The sequence below is a fragment of the Loxodonta africana genome, chromosome 1, assembly GCF_030014295.1.
Source record: "Loxodonta africana isolate mLoxAfr1 chromosome 1, mLoxAfr1.hap2, whole genome shotgun sequence".
NCBI lineage: Eukaryota > Metazoa > Chordata > Mammalia > Proboscidea > Elephantidae > Loxodonta > Loxodonta africana.
In genome coordinates this window covers 37,574,358-37,594,698 of record NC_087342.1, presented here as the reverse complement: position 1 = coordinate 37,594,698, position 20,341 = coordinate 37,574,358, and the positions used below count along the sequence as shown (strand labels likewise).

Genomic DNA, 20,341 nt, shown 5'->3' with positions numbered 1-20,341 from the left:
ATAAACCTCTGCTCGCTTGACACTGTTTGTCTCAGTGTTTGAATTCTTTCCTACACTGAAGATAAGAACTGAAGCCATTCTCTGGTAACAGGTGGAGGGCTAAATTATTAGCAATCAGGCCAGAAGTGATATTAGTAAAGGGGGTTAGGCAGGGTTCAATCAATCATGTTAAGATCAGCCAGTGCTTGCTCTTCTATATTTCCCCCTTCTCTTTATAAGCTCCATTGTACCTACTGTCTTCGAGCCATTTGTCTTTTCTGGAATCAAAATGGTCTATGTGCTCATCAAATTTTGGTGAGGTTTGATTATTTTTAACAATTATTTGAAAAAATACTTTTTACGTATACTAACTCAAGTCCATTTCTAGACAACATTCGTTGAGGAAATGGAGTCCCAAGAAGCAGGAAGAGTGTTTATTCAGGTGTTCCTAGACCCATCTGATTTGAACTTCTGAGAGCACTGTACCTCTTCACCCTCCAAGGCTGTTGCACGGTGGTCCTTCGATAGAAGCCACAGCAGGGCCCAGTTCACAGAAGTGCGATATAACCAAAAGGGCCTGCAGAAAGGAGAACAGGTGGTGTTCCTGCGGGAACTCCCCCTACCGCCCAGCCTGGTGAGCTGGTCCTTCCCTCTGGCTGGCAGGCAGGAGCTGAGGCACACAGCCACACTGCCACACAGCCAGATGCCAGGGTCTTCCTGTGGCCTCTGCTTTTCTCCACCACCAGCTTTAGGTCTTGCTCACAGTCAGAATGCTGGTGAACAGCAATGACACATCAGAGTCTTTGTATGTACAAGAAGGCATTAACAACAGTCTCCTGGGCTCTACTAGACGTTTTAGAACACTGGTCCAGGAGGACGAGAGAGGAGGGGGCCTCCTCGGCTTGACAGGCGAGGGGGATGATTATTAAATACTCTCTTCACTTGTATTTACACATGGTGGAAGAGCTGCCCAGAGCTAAAACAATTTTTGCAGTTTTTGGTTTTGTTTTGTTTTTGAACTAACTGAAACACTTTGAGATCTGATTTCAGGGACACATGCAACCAGGAAGGAAGTCAGCTGCCAAGCTGCCTCACAACCGGCCTTGACAGAGGAGGAAGTATTAGAAAAGCCATCAAGATGATAGTTCGGAGTGTCTAATAACACACACACAAAAATCATAACTTTTTTTGAAGCCTTTATTCATCATCTACTTAAAACACTAGATTATCACAAGTACCAATCTGCTTTGAAAATCAATTTACACCATAATTCATGACTGGATTATATACAAGACTTTTCCACAGAGCTTCGTGACGTAGCTCTAGGGGCACTGCTCGCCCTTGTCTCACAGATAGTGCAGATCAGCTGAGCTTGGACATGCCTGCCCTCTCCACTAGCTGTCCACTCAGCGACCAAACGGGGGTGGGGAGAGAGGGCGCTGAGGCACATCACCTGCAAGGTCCCTTCTACCTCTAAGAGTCTAAAGCACAGCTCAAGTTGATATTCGAGGAGCACTGGTATGTTGGCCTTTCTCTCTGCATCTTTTCTCTTCCACACCTCCTCCACTGCAGCCCCCAGCAGCCTCACCCTCCATGCCATCCCAAAAGCACTGAGAAAGAACACCAGCAAGCGAGCTTTCAGTGATGGGCTGTCTGCAGCAGCCAGAGGGGAAGCATAACATACACGTGCATCAACTGGGTTGGTCTCAAAATCAGAATGTGCGAAGGAAGCAAGCTGCAGAATGGTACAACTGTAGGACAGCCTTACTGCAAAATTTAAATAAACACAAGTGCCGCTACAAATGATTAAGGAAGACAGGTAATAAAAATAGACCTTAAGACATCTCGCCAATTACAGAAAAATGGTCCCCTCTGGGGGAGGGAGGAATGTGATCAGAGAAGAATGAAAGGGGTTTGAATTGTATATTTTTATTAAAATAAAAAATAACTGACAGACATGCACACACACAAAAAAACTATAACTCTGACCTTCCCCGGTGCTAGGCATCTGTCTGCTCAGGAGTGAGCCTCTTCTTAGGGCCACACCCACTACCCCATCCTCCAGTAGGAGGCATGGTAGGGCCCCTATCCAGGACCCCAGAGCTGTTTTAACTCTGGGTTTACACAGAATGACGCAGGAAGAAAACTCTCTTAGCCCAAGGAGCTCGTCTGTCTGAACACAAACTCTAGGCAAACCTGTGTGCAGGTAGCACCTGCACACTAAGTGCTGCTCTGTTTTCTCTCACAATGGAGTAGTCTCTTTCTAATTCATCCTCTTGACAAAAACACAAATAGAGGTGTGGCTGTCAATAGGCTTGCTGCATTCTTCTTTCTAGGGTGATCAACCATTGCATTTTGCCAAGACCAAGGGAGTTCCCAAGACATGAAACTTTCAGTTTTAAGCGAGTTGGTCGGTCACCCCAGTTCTCTATAGTGCTCCTGCAGACATCAATCATTGCCCAAAGTTTTAAATATATGAAACCCCAAGAATGAGAAAGAAACAAGGAAACCTCAGAGACCCATATGTTTCCCTCAATCCAAAGCCCCTGAACTTTGCGAGAGCCTGACCAACTGCAGCGCCTTCATGACAGTGAGCTACGCCCTCGCACACTAGCCCCATATTATAAATCAGGAGGCCGGGGGCCGCTCCTTTCTAGAGTTGGGAGGCCACTGGGGAGATTCTTGACCCTGATGGTCTCACCGTCAGTTCTTCCCTAGCTCACACTCTAGTCCCTCAACATTAAATAAGGTCAAGTTAAATGCGTGTAAAGAGGAGGAAAGGGGAAGTGGTCCAAGCCGACCAGCATTTTCCAGAGGATAAAGCTCCACTTAAAAAGCAGCACAATATTAAAAGAAGAAAAAGAACTCACAGGAGCAATTGAAATTAAGACACATTCCACTGCTAAGAGTCCGCTGAAGGCAACTCAGGTGTTTGGGTCACAGCGGGGTTGAATGTTGTCTTCACGTCCCCTCGGGATAATATACCCCAAAATACTGTGCATCTATAAGATGTATAAGTTACTGCAGTTCACTAAACGTACTCATTCTGAGTGGCTAATGAACTATCTTAAACCATAGTGAGTATGCTGCTGGTCACTGTGGAACTTTACTACACCTCTAAAAGAATGAGGTAAGTCTGTATTCTTATTATGGAGGAATGCCCAACAAAAACCATTAGGTAAAAATGGCACTGCATAAAAGTATGTTTAAGATGATCCCTGAGGTTGGTTTTTTTTTTAAGTTTCTGAATATTTATAGAAAAGTAAAATGCCTACAAGAATAAAACTCTGTTAACGTGGGCACCTCAAGGGAGGAGGATTTGGAGTGGGAAAAAAGGAGACACTTTCTTTTTTTAACCCTTCTATACTGTTTACATCTGCTGTAATTAATAGGTATTATTTTATAATTGAAAACTCCTTTTAACAATGAAAAAACAAAATGAAGTCCCAAAGGCCTGCTGAATTATAAGCCACTTGATGAGGGCTGTAATTGTATAATGCAAGGAACACGGTAAGCATTTAATTAATGTTTGTTCAGTGAATTTAAAAAAAACAGGCATTTAGGGGTGGCATGTATTTGAGAACTATCAAGTCTTTTGTTGAGCCTGAAAGTAAAAGCAATTATTCTGCAATATGAGAAAAGTAATGAAACCCCAACATCACAGTCTGAGTATCTACACTGTTCCAAAATCAACAACAAAAATGTAAGTGATCAGATTTCCTTAAGCAAGTGGAGATCTCTGTGATGCTATAAAAAGACATATTTAGAAAAAGCCCAGTAATTTCAAGGTCCTGTCAAACCATTAACGGTATGAGGAAGCATGTAATACACAAACATAAGCAAAAACAACCCACTGATTCTGCAATTATGCAACAAGTTAAATCCTGTCATCATTTTTCTTAACAGAGTTCACCAATTTGTAAAACACTGGCTCCTCTTTAGTGTTGCCATGGATAGTAACTGAAGCCAAACAAAACAGGCAGGATAAGAGGGGAAATGTCATCGAGATTCTTTAGCACTTGGGCTGTTGATTTTCTTTTTAAGAAAAATGTTTCAGCAATAATCTCTGAAGAATGAAAGACAAAAAGACAAACAAAAATATTTTAACCAGCAATTACTTCGTTGTAGGACCAACAAAAATGTCCCACCCAAAGGGAGCCCTAATGCTTTTTGGTTCAAAAGAATAGCAACAGAATCTACCAACTGACTTTCAGGGGAGCCCAAGGAGAGAAACCAAGTCAAAAGATTCCATTTCCTTCTATCAGCAAGCATTTTTCACAATAACTATAGCTCCTACATATATCAGTAAATTTCTTTTGTGAGCAAAATAACCTCAAATTTAGAATCTACTTCCCTGAAAAATGGTACAACACTAACTCTAGTTAGAAGTCAATAATGGAATGCAAGTTTTCTCAGCCCTCAAGCAAGAAATAACCAAGACCAAATTACAGAGAGCATGTAAGTAAATGTAAACATGGTGTTTGGTTGATGTTCACAGTTATCACCAATGATGGCAATCTACAGAAGATGGATCTCATCCAGTCAGAGGTGGAAGACCACCGCTTCTTCTGCAATAATAAGCTCATTGTCAATCAGACACATCTGATGTTCTAAACATAAACTTGCTGGAGATTTTCCTCAACTGCTGACCCAAAGCCCCCATTTCCAAGTTCCTCAAAAGGAAAAAGGGGGGTCAATCAGTTGTTCTTGCCATAAGTCAGATATTTACAAGGAAGCAAAAATCACTTGTCTTGAAATGTTTCATTCTTGAATGGAGGAGTGGCGAATGGATCTGTGATAATCCTCTGGACTGCTGATGTGTTCGGGTAAGTCATAGCCTCTCAGGAAATGTCCACTGTTTTGTTGAGCAAAATAATATAGCTGTCTGGCTAGTAGAGGTTCAACCTTAGTAAGAGATTTTAAAAGACATTACTGAGAAATTATTTTTAATACTCTGCAATTAGCTCATCATTAAATAACTCTCAATATCTAAAGATACGGTAAAGGTAAGCACAAAGTCATCTGCTGTAATGCATCAAAGCACTTCATATTTGGAGCCAACTGAAGAATTATTAGTTCTTATATATAGTGACCTATAAACAGAACCTACTTAATTCTGTGTTTTACTTGAGGTTAACATAAAGACAATAATTTTAAATCAACTATCACTTGAAATTTACATTTAATTAAGATTGAACCAAATGAGGTAAAATGATCAAATTAAATGAAAGCCTGAGGTAAAATTCAGGATAATTTCAACCAATTAATTTTTTTTTTCTACAACTGCAGCTTGATAAGGATGTGGAGGCTCATTCTGAAGACTTAAGATTCCTAAATGAACCAGATAATCTACATTTCCAAACCAAAGAAAGAAGAAAAATAACATGACAACGAAACTGCTATTGTGGGAAAGTAAAGGCAACTAAACACAAATGTATCTAGTCTGGTTATCAGTGTAGATCACATTCACCAGACTATCATTCACCTTTTAGCTTTTCCTGAACTTACAGTATCTAAGAAAACTAAATGCTAGAGCTCCCAGTCAATCGATTCTGCTATCAATACTGAGCCTTTAGACATCGCTCATATTCAAGGCATTCTCTTAGTGTTTTAGGTACCTAAAATGAATTAAATCCAAATAAAAAAGAGTAGTAACTCACGGGTATATGTTTTCAAGGCAGCCTTGTCTAGTGAACCCATCCTTGCCTAACTTACAGGACAGCTACTTTGTTTGTTCAAAGATACCCTTAGAATCAGGGTGATGCAGGAGTTTATCACCAACTTCTTAAATGTTATTTATCAACATCAAGTTTATTTAGTCACTTAATAATCCCATGTTGTTAACAACTAGATACACTGGAGACGATCATGAGAAAACTCTAAAGTCTATGAAATTATATTTTTGTTTGTTGATTGGTTGGTTTTGTTTTTTTACAATCAAGAAGTGGAGGAGGTTGTGTATTCTAGAACAGAGAGTGTTTTATTTCAGTTTTCAACAGGAAATATCATCAGCTAAAATCTGAGCTGTATCTGGTATAATTTTTTTTAACCTGTTATTGCTCACTATCTATGCCCATTAATTCTTTAAGCATCAATGTAAAGTTTTCAAATCCAAAAATCTTAGGTAGTCAGGACTATTTTCCATGGTGAATTAATGATAAATGTTATTTATATAAACATCTTTTCATTTTTATGAAATGATTTTAGATAACATTATGATGGTTTGATAAACTCGAATTCGTTGAAAGATTTAGCCTCCTCCAAATAAGCAATTGTTGGTTTCTAATAGTTTCTAAAAATTCAGAAAAAAAAAAAAAGAGGAGTTGGGAAATGGAGAGGACACACAAAATACACAAGTGAATACACAACTTCCAAGATGGGAAATATTTCTTCATCAAATAAAGGTCAGCTAGGGTGCATTTTAAAAGCAATATTCAACATGGAGAATTTTAAAGGGCAACTTTTAGCATCAATCCTTTTAAATCCCTATAAAATGGGACTATGACAACTTCCATAAAAAAGGATAAAGGGAAAGGACAATGCAGGTGCACGGTTCTCAGTCTGTTCCAGGTTCTGCAATTAGCTGGTGTCTCAGGGTAGGTTAGGGGGTGCTCTGCACTGAGTTCCCCTGCACTGTCGCCTGACCACGCTTTCTCCTGCACTATTTTAAGGGTTAGGTTGATTTCCCAGGTCACCTGCCGCTTATTTTTCACTCAGGACTTCTCTCAATGGGACTCAGCCTTTGATTAAGAAGTAACCTGAACATAAGGGACACTCACCTGAGCTGTGATGAGCTTCCTCTGTCTCTGAGGGTCTGGGAACTCCTCACCAAAGCACAGAGTCACCTGGAACCTCGGGAGGGAGCGGCCGTGATGAGCAAATGCTTGCAGCTCTGAGGAAACCACAAGAAAAAGTTATGCTCAGAAACCCCTCACACCAGCTAATGTCAGAAAACAAGAGCTTAATATGGACTCCAAAGACTAAAAAGAGAATACTGTATGTCTTTTTTATTTCCCTCCAAGTGAAGTACAAAACTGCACAGATAGGTTCATATGTTCCATCTGACTCTTAAAGGGCAACGCAACCCAAAGATTAAAAACACTGCTTTGTAGCATTAGACCCATGAGGATGACAAAGACAGAATGGAGTGAGGGAGGGAGAAAAAGAGAAATCAATGTAGCCATGTTGAGGCAAAAACACAGTTTATACAAAGAAAAAAACTTCATTAAAAAAATCAGAACTTTCTGACATGTCCCAGGATTATTTTAAAACCTCATCCAGAACCACTGAGCCCACACAATCCAGATTCCAGGGTGTCTGTGCTAGGGCAGACATCTATGAGGCTCAGGGCACCACACAGAATGCTCTGCATTAACCTGGTAAGTAAACACAGGTATTGATGCTAGCTGTGTCCCACAGGGCACCAGGCCCTAACTGTTTAATTTCGAATGGAGTTTTTACCCATCCTCTGGGACAGAAAGATGGTTTGAGATGAGAAGGATGGTGAGGAGGCACTGCTGACCCCCACTTTTGTGGATATGCTCAACCCAGAGGCAGCACTCTTGTCCTAGGGACACACAAGAAAGCAGAAGACTGGGAGACAAACGCTCAGCCCTGATGTTGACCTGCTGTCCTCTCACCCACATTCAAGATGACTCTTATGTCTCTGCTGTTCCTGCTCTTTCTGTCATGTCCCCAAAAGAAACAGTTTACACAATAGCTGCTAAAGCTTCTGTAAAACAGCAGTGCAATGCATCTTTATCAGATATGCACTCTCAAGCCAAGCCTTCTGGGGCTGTCCCTAGTAGTCTGCAAATCCTGAATGGGTAGATACAAAAGATTTCCACTGTCCTCTCCAACTGAGAAAAGTTTCTAGCTAACTCGCATGAGTGTTTGACTTCCTGCTTATTTCTTCCAGAGTTCAAACAATGTACTTGGTCAGCATGCACAAAACGCATACACTACCACTGTCTGAAGCCACACCCACACTAGCGGGCCAGAGTGGACAGCAGGAATGTTTGGTGGGAATTCTTAATTAGAAGAAGCTGGTCTACGTAGCTGCAATTTTCAAGTTCACAGGCTCCTCCTGGAATCTTGGTGAACACTTCAAGGTAAAGGTTCCAGAGGGAGGAAAAGAACACACCTCTTGCTCAAAGATAAATATTAAAGTCTAGGCAAGTGACTCAGCAGCCAAGGACACTCGCAAGCTGGGACTCTTCCTCTGCCCTCTCTTGCTTGCACCACCATTCTCGAGCCGTGCAGCTGTGACTCAAAATGTACCTGATAGCTACAGTTAGAACAGGAGGACCAGATTTTCCTAAAATGTGAATAGTGAGAGAAACTCAGAAGCGAGAGTCATTTTCCTGGGCTGCCTCCACTAAAGCCCTGAGTCCCAAGACACAGAGGCCCTCTGTCTGCCACCTTCCATGCAGTGTGAGGCCATCCAGGTTCCACAGGCTAATCAGAGGCACACCCAGGGACCCACTGCTTCTCAGTCTTTCTCAAGCCCCTTCCTGCCACGATAGGACACTCCTGGCAGATGTCTGTGATGCTCCGTGGCCGAGTGAGGGGCTCTCGGGACCTAGCCCTCCTCACCACACAACTGCTTTAGGAAACCAGACTCATTCCCTCTCCTCCAACATGCCTGGGTGGGAAGGAAGGCCAGTCATCCCAGGACTTGTGTTTGGGGCACCAAAAAAGAATATGGATGAGCTATAGGGGAAAAGGCTGAGCAGATGTCAGTGGTGCCAGAGCACAGAGATGCTTGATGTTTTTATTTTAAACAAATTAAATCCAGAAGCACTTTCAGTCACAGTGGGGGCATCTGAGAAATCAAAGGCCTCCGTGTTGCTGAAGGAGGGACTCACAGGAGAAGAGGTAAAGGACAAGGCAGAGGAAGAACTGACAGTTGGCTGATGGAACGGCCTTTTCACCCCTAAAGACACCTCTGATATCTGTTGTTGTTGTCAGGTGCCGTTGAGTCAAATCTGACTTATAGCAACCCTATAGGACAGAGGAGAACTGCCCCATAAGGTTTCCAAGGAGTGGCTGGTGGATTTGAACTGCCGACCTTTTGGTTAGCAGCTGAGCTCTAACCAAATCTATCAACTAACAACTATGTCAATACTCTGGATTAAGCTATGAAAATGACACACCCAGTGCCTTTACAACAGCCAGTCCAGGACTAATTGTCATGAAATCAAAACTAGGAAAACAAAACTTACTGGTTCTGGAAAATATGATTAGAAACACTTATATCATACAGATGCCTCAAAGCACTCTCATAATTTCCCCTTTGCGAAATCAGTTCAATACACTCTATCCCTGGTTCCATATGCTTTAAGGCATTTGCATAAGGATGACACATCTCATAACTAAGCATGTTAATAATATACTTCTAAACTTTACTATTTTTTAAAAAGCTTTAAAATACCTTAAACATCAGCAGATATGCTTTCTGAGGTCATACTGCTGATAAGATGGAACCTTATTAATCGGTATTTGTTGAAAAACAGAATTTTACTAAGTCATTCTGGAAAGCAGTTCATCTGAGAGATCTCATCTGGATGTCTACTCCCACCTCTCCCAATGAAGGGAACTGGCAGGAGGAGGCAGTGGCAGAGAAGTGAACCAGAAAGGAAACTTGTTCTGTGATCGCAGAGCTCAGAAATTAACAGAATGAAGATATCTGCCTGGTGGCAGGCATGCCTTAACCGCCTCCATTTTCTCTCTGACCAAAATCATGGTTTTTTTCAATCACCCCATATGCATGCAAAAGCTGGACAATGAAAATGGAAGACAGAAGAACTGATGCATTTGAATTATGGCTTGGTGGAGAATACCTGCCAGAAGCATGAACAAATTAGTCTTAAAAGAAATACAACCAGAATGCTTCTCAGAAGGTAGAGTGGAAAGACTTTGTCTTGCTTACTTTCGACACACCATCAGGAAAGACCAGTCACTAGGATAGGACATTGTGTTTGGTGGAGAGTCAGTGAAAAAGAGGGAAAGCCTCAATGATATGGACTGACAAAACAGCCACAATGGTGGACTAAAATATACCAATGATCATGAAGACAGTGCAAGGACTGGTCAACATTTCTTTCTGTTACACATAAAGTCACCATGAGTCAGAGAAGACTTGACAGCAACTAACAACAACAATTTTCTCTCTAAGACTGACATGTGTTGGGATGCTTGTTTCTAAAGGGCAATTAGGTGTACTACCTGATAAGAACTGCTGTGTATCAAAAAGCTTGCAGGTCTGATCTCTCTCCAGCTTGTTGGGCCGGTCACTGCACAGGGCCAGGGGCCCATCCCAGTAGATCCTGCTCTGGCAAAGTCTTTTGGCGTAGAGCCCATCGGGGGCCATCCAGAGGACCACACCCCTTTCCAGGTGGCTCAGCAGTTTCTCTATATTTTTCCTCTGGCCACTGTCCTCTGGATAAGGGAAAAGAACTTGGTCCAGGTTGCTGGCATCGTAGGTGTGCCCATGGGAGATTCTGCAGCCTTCAGGGCTTGACGTGGTCAGCTCCTTCACCAGGATTTCCCGGTAGTACAAGCAAATGTGGAGCCGGCAATCTATAGACAGAGAGCTTTCCAAGTTAGTATTAACAGGCACAGAAGTGTTTGATCCTCATTACAATGCTGACCAATGTTATCAAGGTGGATTTCGTGGAACACTAGTGTCTCACAATGCTCTGAGAATAAAAAGCTCCATGGCCAAATAGGAGCCCTGATGGCAGAGTGGTTAAGAGCTCAGCTACTAACCAAAAGGTCAGCAGTTCAAACCCACCAGCCACTTCTTGGAAACCCTATGGGACAGTTCTATTCTGTCCTATAGGGTTGCTCTGAGTCTGAATCAAGTCAGTGGCAACAGATTTGGTTTTTGGTACAGTCAAACAAGCTTGGGAAATGCCGCATGCCTGCATATCCCTCTTGGAGATTCACAGTAGGTGGTATTAAACACTTAGAGAAGTCCCACAATAAATAAATCTATTTAACTTTGTCTAACACAGTATTTTCCTATTTATATGGCCATGGATTCTTTTTTGAGGGGCATATCTTTCATTAATTTTCTGAAAAATACGTTCAATTTGTATTAGAGAGGAGCACTGAAGCGCTCACTTGGTCATTTAAGAACTTACTAAATTTTTTTTTATGATAGTGATGACAACATTAATGTCTAAAATTCTTTTTCAGTGCTAAGACATGTAGTGCTAAAGAAGAATTCACTTTTAAGCATGGCAATCAATTTCAATTTTGGAGGAAATAAACTCTTAGTTTCTACTAGCAAAAATAATGTAATGGTGTTTTAGAAAAAATCAAATATATCAATGTGTCTGAAACTACCCTGAAGTATCAATATCATTTAGGCAAAAAAAAAAAAAAGATCTATGTAGGTGTGCACATAGAAATTCAGTACCAAGGCCCCAACAGTGGTGAGAATGTGATGTTTTATTTTTCTGATTTTGTAATCTGTATATATACTACTTTATAATAAAATTCTTATGGGAAGAAAGAAATCAATGAGTAAAATATTCTCTGAGCCAAAAGTTTATTTAAAGTCCGTTGAAATCCCACTAAGCTTCGTGTCTAAGTTTGAAACTAACACTGAAACTGAAGCTTTCTAAAATTTTAAATGAGATTAATTCAGTTATAAAAATTTTACTTATTTTAAAGAAAATCTTTCAAATATCATCCACCCTGAAAAGACAAAGCTACGTTTGCAAGGGGCTTCTTGACTGAACTGCAAATAGCATCATGGGCACCTATCATCACCCATATCACCACCCACCCATAACTGCATGAGATTTAAAAGTGAGTGAGAACCGCAGTCTCTAATAAGTGTGCTAAAGGCAGATAATTAATCTGCATTACAAATACAAAAAAAAGAGACCCACAAAACCCTCTTATTCCTCAATGGCAGTCTCATTGTCTCAATTCTCCACTTGGCTCAGCTGCTGTGAACATGCTCCCAAGGGCTCAGGTGGCTTTCGCGGATGAGGAGTGGGTGTTGGCCATTTGAGGTGACTCTCAGGGCAGGTTTCATTTCATTTCATGTCGCCAGAAATTACGAGCCCACAATGATATAAATAGCTGTTTATTTCCTACTCTCCAGGCACCCACGCAAGTCCTAGATGCTCAAGAAAAGGGTATGAAAATTTCTAGAAACAAACACAAGCCTACTGCTCTGAAATACCTCCTCCCCAAAGACATTTTCAGTCATTCATGAATATCAGAAAAAGGCAATGTGCCTCAGTTATGACTTCGGAATTGGGAAAAACTGAAGACTACAACCCTGGCTCTTCTGTGAGCAAGCAAAGTGCTGACAACTCTCATCTCCCTGAAACCTTTAGATTTATTTCATGTTTTCTATCACTGATGTTTAAACAAGGCAGGGGCAAGGTGAGAATTCCAAACTTAAACTACTCATTTTTAATATAAAGCACAAATCCCATTTTAAAATAATCCAAAACGTTATTTAATATACTTAATACATCAAATATGCTTAATACGCCTTAAGGTATCTGCTTGGGAGACAATCTGAAAACAGCTTCATTAAAATAGGTTCGGATCTCTGTGGTGCAGGAATTCTTGTAGAAATGGAACTTTAAAAATCAGATTGAATCCATATTTGTTTGCAAGACATATTAAAGTTCAGGGGAAGACCAGAAGCCTATTACTGTTTGGCGTAAGAGAAAGAGCCAGAACTAACATCTCCAGGAAGCAGAGAAGGAAGCTCTGCTTGTGGCTAAACCCTAGAAGAATGATCAACTTTCCAAACAAGAGGCCCTGTGCTTTACTAAGAAATTAAACTACGTTTTGAGAGTGCTGCTGAAGAGAGGCCCTTCTGGGCACAGTAGGTCATCCCTATACTGAACCTCGGTAAATGAAACTAAAGTGTTTGCATGTTCCTGGAACGCAGATCAATGCCAACAGAGAATTTAAGGAGACTCAACTCAAAACAACGTTTGGAACTGCATTAGAATCACAGACTGGCTTCTGACTGGTACGTGTTGGGACAGTGCTCCTTATTCACAGCTGTGGGGCATCAGGGCATGGGAACACCTCCTCCAGGGGTGCAGATAGAAAAGCAAGCACCCACTGCCTAGTGTCACTGTGCTCAAGGACACGCTGCCAGATGCCACTGAAGACCCCTGCAGGGCTGAGGGCACCCATTGCCCAATGTGATTGTGCCCAGGGACATCCCCCCAGACCTGCCTGAAGATGCTTGTGGGGCAAAGGGCACAGGCAGCCTCCTGTGGTGTGCAGTCCCGGGACGCGGCACTCACCTGAGAGCGCCAAGGCTTCAGCAGACCTTATGCTTGGCTCTATGGGGATTCCAGGGGCCTGGGACTCAGGTGGGGCACAAGCATAAAAGGTTCCTGTTACCTGGCAACCTGTATTTGCAAATAAAAATCAAACGATGTCTTAACAGAGAGCCTAAAACACGAAGAGGCTGCCTCACACTGCACTGATGTGCACACCTAACATGAACACACACCTGCGTGTGCCCCGTCCACCTGTCCTGTGGGCCCACCACACTCCAAGGCCCATCAACTGCACAGCACACGCCCGTGAGGCAAGGGCAGGTTCCATTCCTGTTTGGAGAAACTAGGACTGAAGGCAGAGCAAGCTTCGGAAGGAATCTAGAGCTCCACTTCCTTCACTGATAAATAAGGAAACCAAGGCTCAGAGTGATGACGAGACTGGGCCCCTGTCCACACAGCAGAGCTGCAAATTATCAAGTCAGATTTAAAAACATACATTATTTAGTCCACATTTATTTGTTTGCTTTCTGTGGGCTTAGGAGAGCACTGGACCACAGCACTTACCAGTACAGTAACTGGAGTATAGCAAACCTTCAATAAATGTTTGCAGCATTAAATATTAATAGAGAAGGAATATGCAATAAAACCTAATTTTTCTGGCATTTCATTTAGTGTTAGCCATGTTTCAAATATTTCTATCCATTCCATCTGTTTGACAATCCTAAACTTGGCCTCTTTATGAAGGCTATTACAGTTCAATAGAGCCAGGTGTGTGGGATACAGGTCTGAATTTCAGAAACAAGTTTAATGTCAGCTAATTCCTTTAGTATGATATGGAAAACTAACCTTTGTTACAAATCACTCTTGAAAAGCTAATAAAACTGAATTCTGAGCTTTCTGTAAACATACCACTGAATATGAAAATTATATAATACCATAAGCTAAGAATGAACTAAACATTCTTCATTCAGAAAAAGGGGAACTGACCAAATTGTTAAGGAGAAAATATTCCTAGAACATATAAAAGGGTCAGTGTGCTGATATGTTCAGGATTTCTACTTAAACGACTAACTCAAAAGTCCTTAAAGCTTGTGTTTTGCTATATTAAACACACTTGTGAAATTCTTCTGTACTTAGATAATTAGTGCTTCTGCTGAGAAATGTCACTTGATGTCTGGGGAACTCCTTACAGGCATGAGATCACATCTAATTCAGAAGAAGCAAGTCTGTTTGGGACCCATCACTAGCGCTAGGCACCCTATGGAGACTTCTTATGTTTTCTTCTGGTGTTTATTCATTCTCTTTTTATCACCTCTGATACCAAGAACAACTACATACTATCTCAATAATCTCCCAATGTCCCTACAGAAGTAGGGCTTGGGCGTAGCTGTGTTATGCCCATTTTACAGATGAGAAAATGGAAACAAACTAGTGAGAGTACGTGGCAATCAGGCAGCATCAAGGGACAATCCAAGAGGTTAACAAGCCAAGATCCACCACTTTTTGCACAAGATTAAAAATAGAATTTAAGATTATTTAGGTCAACCTATTAATCAGATAATTAAAAAAATATAAACAACCAGCTTGATGTCTTCTGCCTAAAGTGGAAGGTTTGGCTTTGGGGTTAGGATAGCTGAAATTTAGCATTGGCCCCAACATCTTCACTGGGTAATTTTGGGCATCGCTTAAATTCTACAAGCTTTGGTCTTCTCCTCTACAAAAATGGGGTAATTTTTAGCTCCCTGGGACCATCTCTGTGGTATTTACATAAGAGCAGACACAGAAAAGTGTGCAGCATTGACCCTAGCACATGGTAGGTGCTCAGTAAACACCGGTCTCCTTCCTCTAAGGACCTTACCACCCCCTCTTTGCCATGTAAGCCTTTCCTGTCTGCCTCTGAGAAGCGAAATGAGCCATGTTATGTCTGGGAAGACATATCAGGAGAAACCACAGCCTTGTGGCCAGGCTCACTCTGCAGTGCCAGGGGCAGCTGAGGAGCCCCAGAAACTAGCCCCAGCAAGATCCTTACCATTTTCACAAGTGGGGCCTTGCCAGTGATGGCTGCGGGGCCCAAACGTCACAGGACATTGGTAGGGGATTTCTGGGTGTGGCTGATCAGGGACATACTCCCTCCAGCTTCGGTCATGGGGCGGCATCATGTAGTTATGAACCTGTCAATGGAACATGAGGCAGGAGCTAAGGTGAAGAGCAACCCCCTCAGCAAATAACAATTTATTGGCATTGGGAAAGGGCGAGATTCTTTTATTTCCTTTCAAACTCCGCAGAGTGTCTCTTATTTAAGCTGGCAGTCAAAAAAATTTTATCATCCAAGAAGACTTTAGAGTGAGCTGCTCATCATGCCAGAGTATCAAAAAGCACAACTGAGACACTGTTGTAAAGTAATGATTTATGTAAAGCTTCGTCATATGGTTAAATCTGGCACCAAAAATACTGCAGGAAAAACTGCCTCCTTTACCCACCAAAGTGAAGGAAACAGAGCTGTAATTCACATCAGAACAGCCTGGAGAGATCAGCTGTCCTGTGGTCTCACATGATAAAACACTACTTCCAAAATTTCCAGCTTCCACAAAAGGTCTGTTTCCCAGAAGATTTTAGAATCAGTAGAAAGTGCTTACCAACAGGCAGGCACACCCAGCTGCCCTGGAACTTGAAACTATTTGGAGAGTGAGATATTCATTCAATACCAAGGATTGGTCTTGTCTGTTTTACTACATCATAGCAAAAATCAAGTGTCACTGGGGGTGTGTTTGTTCATTCCCACTGTGGGGCCCATGGGCCGGCTTGCCCCCCACCCCAGAAGCACTGTGCCCTCTGCCATACCTGAGATGGCAGTGAAGGGTAAGGAGCTGCCACGGTGTACGGGTGGCTCATGGCCATCTGGGGGTCCTCCAGGGTGAGCTGCTTTGCTCCTGAGTGATTGGGAAAAAGGAAATGGCACAGTATGAAAAAAGGAACTGACATAATTAAAAGTCAGATCTTGGAGAAATAAATACCTGCGAGTTTAATTCCTAGAATGTGTACCACAGTGTTGACAAATGCAGTTTTCAGCCATTACCTGGGGCAACTATTTGTTCATGCCCTTAAACTGTTTCTCCGAGGTCTGACTTTGCAGGACAGGTAGACAGTGAGAGAAGCATGGTGTGCGGGTTCACTCTGTAGCCCGCAGGACATCACCCATGAAAGGCTGTGGCAGGGATTTTCCGGGAGGCCCATGGAGTGGTCTCAGAGCCATCTGTGAGGCTTGTTTAAAATGCAGATTTCTGGGCTTTGCACCCAACATAAACAGTGTCAGGATCTTGGAAAGAGGGGTCCAGGAATCAGAATTTTAATAAGCCCTCAGTGATTATTTCGCCGTCTAAAATTTGATATTTTTATTACTATAAATAGTAACAATACAGGGATGTACTTCACCTTCTACACATGGCTAATCGTGAAAGACTTGTAGATAAGTGAAGCTTCCAAAGAATGTTCCCTTTTTGGTTTGATAATTGGGCACACACCTTACCAGAACTAAGTGGAAAAAGTGCACGTGGATGCACACATGCATGTGAGTGCATGCACACATACACACACAGGTGGAGAGACCCCGGAGTCTGAGAAACTATCCTACAAAAATACCATGAGAATTTTAACTTATGACCCAGAGAAAACAGGCAACACAGCTGCAGGGCCTGAACATGAGGTCGGAGGCAGGCAGGCAAGGCAAAGAAAAACGAAAAGAGAAGTGACCCCCAGAATGAAATTAAGGCTTTACGAGGGTCACACTGCATATATTCCGTGACCGAAACTCAAGTTATTTAGGAAACCCTACCTTTTTTGGCTCCCTCGGGAACGATCCTGTAGACTTTGTACGGATCTGAGATATCCAGCTGGCTCCTCTCAACCAATTCCTCAAAATCATTGCTCTTGTTCAAAGCACATCGCAAACGTGTCTTCCAGGTAGGAGGGTCTGGTTTATCAATGCCTTCTCGAAACTTTCCTTTAAATAGTGCCCAAGCCTGGTGGGAAAGAATAAGGAGAAAAAAATTAAAATACAGGTCTTTAAAAAAAAAGAATGGGTGAAATTTATTTTATAAAGTAAATAACGGTGCTTAGGTGCTTCAGATTTAAACTGTTTCTCAAAATTTGGGACAGAAAGACACCAGGTAGGTGTCTTCTAGGTAAATGACAATTCACTTTGGACCCTATCATTTTTGAGTGAAGACTCAATGATGGTTTAAACATTCTCTGGGCATGAAAAAAGTGGCTTTATAAAAAGTGGGGTGAGATGCTAAGAACCCCCAGGATGGGTTTGATCCACGTAACATTTGAAGTGAGTTTGAATGGAACTAGGGACAGAGGTGTGGGGGTGTGCAGCTACCCACAGAGTCCTGCAGATGGTCAGAGGCTCTGAGGTAGCTGAGAGCAAATCCCCTGAGGAAGTCCCCTTCTCCTGCTCTGCCCACAAGCGGCTGAGCCCTCATGCACAGTTCCCTAGGCAAGCTGAGAGACACACAGAAAGAGGGCAGGGCCCGGAAAGAGTGCCAGAGGAAGACACAGAGAGTGGCCCAAACAGAGAGAGGTAGCCAGAGAGACTCAGAAAAAGAGAAAGACACACACACACACAAAGAAACAGAAACAGAGACAGGAGGAACCAAAGAGAGAGAAAATGAGAAAGACAGAGACTGAGCTAGAGGGGAAGAGGCAGAGAGACAGAGAGAGATCCAGAGAGAAAAACAGTGAAACAAAGACACACAGAGGGAAAGAGTCAGAAAACAGACTGGAGCACACCCTGGAGTGCTCCTAGAAAGAGACAGATCAAGGGAAGCAGAGAGGGATCTGAAAAGGAGGAAAGACAGAGTCAGAGGGCCAACAGAAACAGGGGAACCCAGACAGAAACCACCAGGAACCCTCAGCCCAAGGGCCCTGACCTCCATTCTCCCAGAGCCTAGCTGAGACCCCAAAGTTCCCAGCTTCTGGAGCGGCGTGTCTCCCGGGGGACTGTTAACCCCTTAAGCTCAGGTGGGAACCCGGCCCGTTGGTACAATCACCTGAGAAGCTGAAGCCTCCTCTCCCTCTCCCATGGCCTTGGTCAACTCTACCTGAGGCTCCCTGCGGGGCACCTACACCTGCGGGACTCACCCACCCGGTCCGTCTGGCGTAGTCTCTGCCCCTCTGCGAACCGCCACCGAGCGGGGTTGGGGACCAGTCGGTCATTTCTCCGCCCCCCCCCGCCCCCCCGGCGTGGGCTCCGACGCGCTGGTGACCTTGAAGAGCGCGGCGTCCTCCTCGCGGTTGTAGTCCTGCTTGCCCGCGTGCTTCCAGGGGATGCGGAAGATGCTCTTCTCCTCGTTCTCCCACACCAGCCCTGGGTACTTGCCGCTGTCGATCTGGTCGATCAGCCACTGGCGGAGTTTCCCGTTGCCACAGCTCACGGAACTCATGCCGAACTCACCGCCACGGCCGCTGCCCTCCAAGTTCATGCCCCGTCGCCTCCCGCTTTGCCGCGCTTTCGCTCGGGCTGCAGGCGAGAGGAGCGACCGCATTCAGCCGCCGCGCCCTCTCAAGCCAGCGGCCGACGGCCACGAGGTCTGGGCGTCCCCGGTGCAGCGAGGCGCGCAGCGGACCTGGCCTCGTCCACCGACTTAAAGGAAAGTCCCTTTGCGGGCGGGCGGGCGCGTTTCCCCGGCGCGCACACTCCGGCGGCCCGGAATGCGCCCTCCCTCCGCGGAGTCACCCCCACCGTGACCTCGAGGCACCCTCGCAACCTGGGGCCACCCCCCTGAGCCTGGGCGCCCGCAATATATAGAGCTGTAGCCTCGGCGCACCCCGCAAAGGCAGGACCCCGCCGCTCCGGCATTCTGACGCGCGCACTCCGTCTGCAGACGCACTTCTCCTTCTCACACCTCCTTGCCCTCTCTCAGGCCATTGTGGAGCCACTGTCCCTCCTTCCCAGTCTCCTACTTCGGCCCGCTCCCAGTTCCCTGGGGTCCCCGCGCGCGGAGGGCTTTCCCCTCGGTGCCCGCTTTGGACCCGTCTGCCCGCACCCGGCGTCCGGGGGGCAGCACCTCGCGCCTCCTTCCTGGCCTTCTCTTCCTCACCCTTTGCCCACGAAGAGCCCTGGCCCTTGCCAGCTCGAGAAGAGCCGGTCGGCCTGCGTGGGGGTCGCCGAGGAAAAGCCAGGCCCGGCGAGGAGAACTAAGGCGGGTGGGTGGGTGGGTGGGTGAGTGGGGCCGCCAAGGAGGCGACGCCAGCGCCGGAGTTTGGGAGGAGGCGGCAGCAGGGCAGAGTGGCTCCCTGCCGCCTGAACATGGAGCGCCCCTCCGCCAAGCCGGATGACGATGCGCCGGCGCTGCGGCGACTTGGGCTGGTGAGAAGGAGGCGCGGGGAAAGGAACCTGAGGTCTGAGCCGAGGAGCCGGGGCTCCTATTCCGGGAACGTCTGCCGCGCTGTGTCGGTCAGTCGACGGCCCAGCCTCGGTCAGTCCCGGGCTCCGAAGTCCCGTTAGCCGTATCTACCCCCTGCCTGGAGCGGGATCTCCCGGCCCGGGCGGCGCCCCACGTGCCGCGCGGTGTCCGGACGCTCCCAGGACCTGCTGCAGACCGGGCGGGAGTCGGGGTCTTCAAGGGATCGGGGCCCTCAGGGACCCTGCTTTCCCCGAGGAATAGAGCTCCGGGGACATCTCCGCTCCCGTTCCCGCTCCCGGCCGCTGCTGGCCGAACCTCGCATCCCGCACGGACCCTGGGCTAAGCTTACCTCGCTCCCGGCTCGGAGCTGAGTGTGGTGCCTGGTCCCAAGTTCAAGTGGTGAAACTGCGAGGTCTAAGTGAGAAAGAGGAACTTTATAGCGCTTGAAGGCGGGCCGGGGCTCGCCGGCCCCGCCCCGGGGGGCGCTCGAGGGGCAGGGCTCGCGAGGGAGGCGAGGCGCCACCACCCAGCGATGGGGCAACTCTGGCGGCCTGGGAGACCCTCTGGGCCTAGGGTGCTGACGAGGGCCAATCGGCGGTGCTTTTTCCGGTGAAGGACCCGGGGCGAGGCGGGGAGCGCACCTTTGCCCAGGACCTGCCCGGAAGGCCCTTAAAACAACTA

At 45.1% G+C, this 20,341-nt stretch overlaps 1 protein-coding gene across 2 annotated transcripts; it reads right to left on the bottom strand.

Annotated features, from left to right (window-relative positions):
• Nucleotides 1-2,993: 2,993 nt before the first annotated feature.
• On the bottom strand, nucleotides 2,994-20,138 carry IRF4 (interferon regulatory factor 4). Of its 2 annotated transcripts, XM_003417856.4 has the most exons (9): nucleotides 20,010-20,138; nucleotides 18,521-18,774; nucleotides 17,086-17,272; nucleotides 16,095-16,183; nucleotides 15,283-15,424; nucleotides 13,275-13,382; nucleotides 10,207-10,560; nucleotides 6,759-6,871; nucleotides 2,994-4,884 (listed from the first exon to the last, which is right to left on the bottom strand). In XM_003417856.4, exons 2-9 carry the CDS (start codon nucleotides 18,734-18,736, stop codon nucleotides 4,741-4,743), a joined length of 1,353 nt encoding a protein of 450 aa, XP_003417904.1. In that variant the 5' UTR covers nucleotides 18,737-18,774; nucleotides 20,010-20,138; the 3' UTR covers nucleotides 2,994-4,740. The 2 variants fall into 2 exon arrangements, with proteins under 2 accessions (XP_003417904.1, XP_023413394.1); XM_023557626.2 differs by lacking the exon at nucleotides 13,275-13,382.
• Nucleotides 20,139-20,341: the final 203 nt, after the last annotated feature.

Bases quoted from the DNA above. Each gene is read 5' to 3' on its own strand.
- IRF4 (XM_003417856.4), bottom strand. From the start codon at position 18,736: ATGAACTTGGAGGGCAGCGGCCGTGGCGGTGAGTTCGGCATGAGTTCC. The intron at 16,184-17,085 runs GTAGGGTTTCCT...CCAATCACTCAG, and splicing joins TCCCGAGGGAGCCAAAAAAG to GAGCAAAGCAGCTCACCCTG. The intron at 13,383-15,282 runs GTAAGGATCTTG...TTGCAAATACAG, and splicing joins AGGCCCCACTTGTGAAAATG to GTTGCCAGGTAACAGGAACC.